This window comes from Lottia gigantea (assembly GCF_000327385.1).
Source record: "Lottia gigantea unplaced genomic scaffold LOTGIsca_4, whole genome shotgun sequence".
Lineage (NCBI taxonomy): Eukaryota > Metazoa > Mollusca > Gastropoda > Lottiidae > Lottia > Lottia gigantea.
The window spans coordinates 4,708,948-4,717,503 of record NW_008709379.1 but is presented as its reverse complement, the minus strand read 5'-3'; the positions used below and the strand labels follow the sequence as shown (position 1 = coordinate 4,717,503).

General features: G+C 31.9%; 1 protein-coding gene across 1 annotated transcript; it reads left to right on the top strand.

Annotated features, from left to right (window-relative positions):
• The first annotated feature begins 123 nt into the window (after nt 1-123).
• Nucleotides 124-8,350, top strand: LOTGIDRAFT_182683 (hypothetical protein). Its single transcript, XM_009059848.1, has 13 exons — nt 124-398; nt 2,942-3,038; nt 3,319-3,473; nt 3,691-3,760; nt 3,910-3,977; nt 4,129-4,270; nt 4,486-4,575; nt 5,023-5,079; nt 5,388-5,533; nt 5,869-6,008; nt 6,455-6,571; nt 6,827-6,935; nt 7,182-8,350. The coding sequence occupies exons 2-13, from the start codon at nt 2,954-2,956 to the stop codon at nt 7,305-7,307; spliced, it is 1,305 nt and encodes a 434-aa protein (XP_009058096.1). The 5' UTR covers nt 124-398; nt 2,942-2,953; the 3' UTR covers nt 7,308-8,350.
• Nucleotides 8,351-8,556: the final 206 nt, after the last annotated feature.

Genomic DNA, 8,556 nt, shown 5'->3' with positions numbered 1-8,556 from the left:
ACAGGTCTGTTATTCGATTATGAGTTTTCAGTGACAGAGACACCTCCTTTCATATTTATCTTCCTTACTTCCTGTAGGTGGCGATTCACCAAACCGGAAATAGATGTGTGCCACATTCTTTTTTGCTCATTAGCCCTTTAAAATTGTAAACTAAAAACTGGTTTACAGCCATTTCAAACACCCCTCATTAAACTGCACTCCCTTCTTGAGATTTGAATGCATATCTTTGAAAAAAAACTCGAACAGGACATTTTTGAAATAAACTGTTCAAAATAATGAGCTGCAGTCTACCACGTGAAACTCGAGGTGAAGGTCTCGGTCAAGGTCTCTTATCCAAGGTCGTTTTGATTTGTCGGAAGGTGCCGGGTTGAATCTTCAAGATAAAGAGGTTTATTTCTGTAAGATTGCATTTTAAATATTCTTATTTATTTTCAGTTAATGACTATTGATTATTTATCTTTTGCATGATTTATATGATTGTGTTTGGTGTGCACTTATAATAGTTGAAATTGAAATCTTATTTAGGCTATTGATCAAGAAGTGAATCAATGACTTATTAAATGTCAAAAATAAGTAATTTTTATTTTTTATGCTGAGAAAGTCATTATTGATGGTATAAATTTTTATTATACAGTTCACAGATATCGCATCATGCACGGGTCGCATGATTTAAAAGGTTAAATAGGATGGAAAGGACAACTGTAGGCATAATACTATTTTTATAATTGGGCCTCCACTAGTTTACTCAATGTTATAGACCTAAGTGTTGACGAGATAACTTGAGGTTGTAGACAAGTTAACTCGAGGTTGTAGATGTGTTAACTCAAGGTTGTAGACGAGTTAACTCAGTTGTTGACGAGTTTACTGTTGCTGAGTTTACTGAACACCCTGTTCCTGTTGTTGTACTGCACTTCATCATATAATAGTACAGTCAAGTAACCTAATTTCGTGCTAACCTATTTTTCGTGCATTTCCAGAAAGGATAAATAATTTCCATGTGCAATAAACATAGGTTATCTCTACAATGTCAGCTAGTAGAATGAATCCATTAGTTTCAAGCAAGGTAAAATGTATTAATGTATCCTTTGACAAATACAAAATGGCGGATTTCAGTTACGGTATTACCAAACGTCACCATTTTTTTATCAGCCCAATTTCCTTATAATCCCCAGCTGCAATCGGAATTCCAAGTATCGTCTGCTAGAGTGTAGTCATTTTAAGAATGAAGACACATGATCAACTAGCGCATTCTGTATCAGCAGAAAAATTCTATGGAACACAATATGGCCATATTCTTATGTTGTTTCAATGACTTATAGCAATAAATCACGCTGCATATCTTATTTTGTCAGTCACTATTTTTTTTTTAAATCATGGTTCTTTGAAGGAATTGTCACTAGTTATAGTGAATTGATATTAAAAATAAATACTAAGAGAAGTTAATTATACTACTCTACTGGGTATCCATACCACATGTTTTTCTAGACTTACAAGATCAAACATTGTACACGAAAATAGGTTACGCATTCTGCCGCCGTTGCCGAGTTGGTTGCTCATGAAATATTGGTCAAAGTGAGGGATTCATAAAGAAAATCGAAACAAACCAATTTTAATTATTTTGTGGAATATCTGTTGTAACATCTTAGACTTAAAAAAAAATTTCTGTTTTTTTAGCTTTGACGAAATTCGGTGTTGACTCCTTATATTAGTTGAAAAGACACACACACAAACATACACTGCATGTTATATAATATACTGTATATAGCCATGGCACCAGTCCTGAAATAAGTATTCCCTGAAATTTAACTTAGAAATCGATTAATTTATTGATAGAACATGATACATTTATATTAAGAAATCTATGCTCCTAGGATGAATGGACATTGTTCAATGGTTCGGGTCTACCATGAAAGAGGAAATTGCTAAGATTTTGATTTCTTTTGTAAGCTACAACCAAACGTTTTGTGTATACATGGGGAAATTTGTTCTGAAGTTCCGAGTAATGGCGTTTGACTATTATGGAGGCTTTGGTAGCTGTAGAATCAAATGTCGTTATAAAGGGTATTATCTGGTTATCATGTTGAATGTTGAGTTCATTTGGCCTCACAATCTGCAGTTGATCGATCCAATAACTTTCGCGTTGTAGATGTCTAAGCTTAGGTTTGATGCTAGGTGATGTAGAAACTGTTTTTATAGGTATGATGAGAAGGTCATCAATGGAATGATCGGGAAGGTTGAAGTGATTCGCAATTGGTCTATCCTTGCCATGCACTATATCATAGCGATGGCCATTGAATCACGGTCGAAGCGCATTTTGAGTCTCGCCAACATATTGTACATGGTGTTAGGGTGAAAAAAATGTAAAGTCACAATGTTAGTAAATGTACGGTACATGTATGTATAGAAAAATATTGCTAAATTAATAATCTGGTGGTGCTGACTCCAGGTGAAAATTATCATGTTGTGCTTTACAATCAGAAATTCTACCATCCTGTTATTAGATTTTGCAAGATCAGCATTATTGGCTTAGTAACGATATTACAAATTTTGGTTTTTATTGTTAAGTAGACTAATAGTGTCATTAATTGTTTTTACCACTCTACTGAAAGAAAGTTTTGGCATCTGTTCAGTATGTTACTATAAGCTATTTGCAATTGGCAGAATCTCTAAAACAGCTGATTTTACCATCTATTGTGCTATATGATTATAACGTACCTGCATTACGTGGTGCCTATTAATACATCTTGATAACTTAATCACCAAGACTATTGATTAGCTGATGGTTATTTCTTGCCAATGCTGATAAAGGTCTGATTAGGGAGCCATTGTTTTGTTGATGTTTTCTGATCATTTTGAAATATTTTTGATACAGAAAATAGATGAATTAAAAAAATGTTTTTTTTTTCTATTTTACTTATTGCTCACATCTTTTTTTTTTCAGAATCTAGCTAAAATGCCAATCAAGTCCATCAAAGCTCGTCAAATTTTTGACAGTAGAGGTAATCCAACAGTAGAAGTTGATCTCTATACAGAGAATGGTAAGTTGGTACATTTTATTTAATGTTCATACTCAATCATCTACACATTAAGCTTATACTTAATGATCTTTTAATTGCTTGAATTAACCAACACACAGACAAGATTAAGATCTGATTTCACTGTTCCTTAGCATGCTAGCTAGATGAGAGTAAGAATTATATCTATATCTTGGCAATCTCAATAAATATTTCATTTTATGTTGTTTACAATATCAATACATCCAATCACAGGATGTTTATAAGATATTACACAGTACTGGTTAGGGTTATTGTTTTGTAGGACTATTCCGAGCTGCAGTACCTAGTGGAGCATCAACTGGTATTTATGAAGCTATAGAATTAAGAGATAAAGACCCTAAAGCTTATCATGGTAAAGGTGTTAGCAAAGCTGTTGATAATGTCAACTCCAGAATTGCACCTTTATTATTAGAGAAGGTAGGAAGACATTATAGACTTTTGGGAGAAAAAAATTCAGATACTTTCTTTTCATTAAAGTTTTAATTGTAGTTCACAGTTGAATTGATTTACGAAGTAGTGTTCATAGACATTCTTTAGACTATTAATGTATGCACATGTAAGAAGGTAAATGACATTGACTGGACTTTTACAGATAATGAAGTATTTAAACTTGGTATTGAATTTATTTTTTCAGCAACCCGACATCACCAACCAAACAGCTGTAGATCAAATGATGATTGATTTAGATGGATCTGACAACAAGGGTAAGATTATTATCTTAATATATATGCTTATCTTATGGTGGTCTACAATAGTTCAAGTTTAAAGATTGTGATTGATGAATAATAAATTGAATTTGGTTCATAATTATAATGTTTTTCAAAAAACATATAAATTGAAATGATTCTTACAGGAACTCTAGGAGCCAATGCTGTTCTAGGTGTTTCTTTGGCTATATGTAAAGCAGCTGCCAAACAAAAGGTAAACTTTTATTATTCATTTTATTTGGAAACTTGACTGAGTAAATGATTCTTGATATAAGGCAATTTGTACGATAATCAGTCTATTTCAGAATATTGTGTTCAAAAATGTTATGTAGAGATATAAAGCACTGCTTTGATTTGTCTTTTAGGGAGTTCCTTTATATAAACATATTGCTGACCTAGCTGGTAACCCTAAAGTCATTTTACCTGTACCTTCTTTTAATGTCATCAATGGTGGAAGCCATGCTGGTAATAAATTGGCTATGCAAGAATTTATGATTCTTCCACTTGGTAAGTGTTTCTAGGATCTGATGACTCAGTCTGTTCTGTTCAATGTGTGTTATAAAATATTATTTTGCTTTCTGCAATTCTCTGTGATGGTCATGATACTTAATGAGGGTAGAGATGGACTTCATGTGAAAAACTAAAACCAAAGCAAGCAATGTTAATCAGAGAATATGTATTAAAAAGGATGTAATGAATATATCTTGGTAACTTGTTTATAGGTGCCAAGTCATTCACTGAAGCTATGAGAATGGGAACAGAAACATACCACCATCTTAAAGCTGTTATCAAGAAGAAATATGGACAAGATGGTTAGTAGGTTATATTCAATTTAATGGATATACCAAGTATTGGATATGAATGTCCAGTTGACAAACACAATCACAGGGTAACATCTGGTGTTTCAGAAGAGAGAGTACTTACCGCCTCACTAGTAACGCCTACCACAGTACATTATAGTGGGGCTCAAATTTGATTTTTTGGACACAATACTTATAGAATGGAGAATGGTGAATGCCTTTTGATAAATGTGTCCACCAACAGAGTCATGGGCCTATTTATGTGTCATAAATATACCAATATTAGCTAGGTGGAAAAGATGCCTAGTTGATAAAATGTATCTTTAAGACAGGAAACTAGAATCATATGAGTGATTATTATTGTTAGCAATGTTGATAACTTTGATAATCTTGTTTTGTGAATGTTATGTACATCTACAAAGACATCAGCAAAGTAGCGTTTGATATATTTATTTCTAGCTTGTAATGTTGGTGATGAAGGAGGTTTTGCACCAAGCATTGAAGATAACAGAGAAGGTATGCTATATACATATACCATGTCATTGATACATGACATGTAAAAAGTTTTTGGTGGTGAAAAATCGCAAAGGAGTATGCCATTCATTGCTGTTATTTTGTAACTTTCATGTTAAAACTGTTAACAAATTTGATTACGTGGGTAATTTGAAGCAATAGCCATTTGTTACTTCACCAACTCTACTTAGTTCAAAATAATTATTTTCTGACCTTAGTTTTAAGCTGAATCTATTTTTATGACAGAATTTTTTTTGGACATATGATAGTTTTCTACTTGTATAACAAATGTTATATCTTTATATCTATAGGTTTAGAATTGATCAAGATAGCTATAGAGAAAGCTGGCTATACTGGTAAAATTAAAATTGGTATGGATACAGCCGCCTCTGAATTCTGTAAAGATAAATTATATGATTTAGACTTCAAAAATCCTGCATCTGATAAAGCATCATGGGTATGTGTTTTTTTTTGTTTTAAATCCTATGTTTTTTCTGTGTGATATTGTTACAGGAATCAAGTAAATAATGGTGAACCTAATTGTGCAGGTGGGATACACATGGTAGAAATGTGCTCGCTGTACCCTTGACATCTAAAAATAGAAGACTATTGCTGCTGACAAAATATTTATTATTGAACTCTGCATGATGTAACTTGTCTTTATTAGCTCAGTCTGGAAAAACCTTCCTACTCAATTTCCATATTGCTCACGTGTATACTGTAAGATAGTTAGCAGTTATACCACCTGAATTGCTTATTCTTATTTTATTTTTATTTTTAATTTCATTACAGCTTTCTCCAGACCAACTTGCTGATTTATACCGTACATTCATCAAAGAATATCCTATCGTATCTATTGAAGATCCCTTTGACCAAGATGACTGGGAGGGTTATACTAAATTTACAGCTTCTACTGATATCCAAATTATGGGGTAGGTTCAGAATATATTTTTTTATTTAGGTATTATTTATTTAAGATTTAATATTAGAATCCCATCTCTGTAGATGTAATGTAAATATTTAATTTCTAAAAAATTGAGTTTTGTAGTGTGCGATAATATTCAACCCTTGTGACTCTTTAACTGATTTGTATAAAAATTCATGGAAGTTTCTTATTTCACCAACTTCATGCCAAAGTGAGCATGTTTTGATTTGATCCACTATCTTTTTTGAGGCAACAAGGCCAAATGTATAAGAGCCCCTTTAAAAAAAAAGGTTACAGTATTAGGAGAAAGTCATGAAATCAGCAATGTAAGTTTTGTAAACTATGATCAATGAACAGTGTCTTCTAAAGATTTAGGTGAGCCATATCTAAACTATGATTATGTACATCAATATGATAATTTGTAAATATAGAGTCTTGTATCTCTCTATCTAGTGATGATTTATTGGTTACCAACCCAACCCGTGTACAGAAAGGTATTGACCTGAAAGCTTGTAACAGTTTATTATTAAAAGTCAATCAAATTGGTACTGTGACAGAAGCTATCAAAGCGTAAGTATGCTATTTTATATTCAGTCTAGCCTTATTAGATGATTTTTCTTAAAATAAGTCTGGTTATATGGTGGATACCTCAAACTACCTCTTCCAATTTAAATGTGAATTTCTGTGTTTAATAATGGGGTTGTGTATTTGAAGATTAATTATTATTTTCTAGTTATTCAAGGTTTTATTATTATGTTCTGTATCCTTTCACATCGAAAAAATTTGCACGTGGTTTATGTTTTATTAGATAAATTTATTCTGTAGATGTAAAATGGCACAAGGAGCTGGCTGGTCAGTAATGGTGTCACATCGTAGTGGTGAAACAGAAGATTCCTTTATAGCTGATCTTGTTGTTGGTTTGTGTACAGGACAGGTGTGTTACTATTCTTCTTTTTCAATCTTGATTACGATGAAATATACAGTTGTCTTTATATTTTCTTACTTGCCTTACAAGTTTTCAAATAACACAATGTTAGAAATTGATTATATAAAGTGATATAGATTCATGAGCTTGGTAAAAATAATCCTAAATTCATGTACCAGATTGTCTATATATATATATATATATATATATATATATTGAAGAAAGTAAATAATGTTGTATTGTTATATTATTTAGATTAAAACAGGAGCACCATGTCGATCAGAAAGATTAGCCAAATACAACCAGCTATTACGTATTGAAGAAGAACTAGGTGCAGATGCTGTCTATGCTGGAGAAAAATTCCGAAACCCACTGGCTTAAATTATTGCTGCAGTTTATTTAGTTGTTGTGGTCAGATTTTGAACAAATTAATGGCTTAATCTTAGTTGGTATCTTACTAAAACTATTTAGGTATTTTTTTTGTGATAGAGCAGTTAAATATTTATGTGTCAAATCAATTATAGAAGTTAAAACTGTTTTAAATATTTGGGTTCAAAATATCTAAGAAAAAAATTCCTTTTTTGGGACTCCGGCATTAATAATATTCAGTTATTGTTTACTAGTCTTAGTATGAAATAGAATTCTAGAAGTGATTTTAAGTTCATTACCACTAGAATATAAACTGTTTAGTTACTTGATATAATTTATAAGTAACCGTGTTAGATGTCAACACTTTGTTATATACAGTAGCTTTTGTGCATGGAAACTTTTCAAATCTACATCTACCTTCACTTTGAGTTTTTAAGCCTTAAATATCAGGCAAATTAGAGAGACTACTGATAGTACTGCAATTTTGTAGTTGGAGAAACTGAAGTAATTAATGAGTTCAAATGACATGTCATTGAGACTATTCTCCCAATAATTTTGATTTGTTTTTTTAATTTGTGTTAAAGATCCAGTCTGTATTCTTTTTGTGTGCATTCAATTAAAAATTCTAATATTTATGGAAATTACGATAGTTATAAAAATAAAATAAAACAAATATCATGTTGTACCTTATCATTCATTGGTATGATTTGATTGAACTCATTTTATGACATTTTGATGTTTGGATTTGAAAATAATATTGAATTGATCATGCAAAATGAAAATATGATAAAAATGTAATTATTGTATATGTGCCATTGCTTATTTGTTATAATCTCCTGTTAATCTATCTTGTTGCTTTTGCTGTTATAATTTGTTATCGTATGGTTCGGGTACCTTCCTTAAGTTCACCCTTAACTGGCATCATATAGTGCTAATATATATAATGATGTTCCATTGCCCTATATCCTTGTTTATGGTTTGAATTTGCTAGTTCCATGCACTGTTTATGTTTGTCACTCTCCTATAGGTTGAATAAAATTTGTATTCAATATTAACTTTTACCTTATTTTTAAATGCCCGACATTGGCCAAGATTATATCTTAGGATATTTCAACCTTGAGCTCCACTATGGAAGGGATGACATGAAAAACATACCAAGTTGTGCAGGATAATGGCCAATGCTGCTAAACATGCAATTCAAGGCACACTGCAAGATATTTAGTTTGATCACAATTCATTGTAGTCCGGTGCAGTCATGTCC

Bases quoted from the DNA above. Each gene is read 5' to 3' on its own strand.
- LOTGIDRAFT_182683 (XM_009059848.1), top strand. From the start codon at position 2,954: ATGCCAATCAAGTCCATCAAAGCTCGTCAAATTTTTGACAGTAGAGGT. The intron at 4,271-4,485 runs GTAAGTGTTTCT...ACTTGTTTATAG, and splicing joins ATTTATGATTCTTCCACTTG to GTGCCAAGTCATTCACTGAA. The intron at 6,936-7,181 runs GTGTGTTACTAT...TATATTATTTAG, and splicing joins TTGGTTTGTGTACAGGACAG to ATTAAAACAGGAGCACCATG.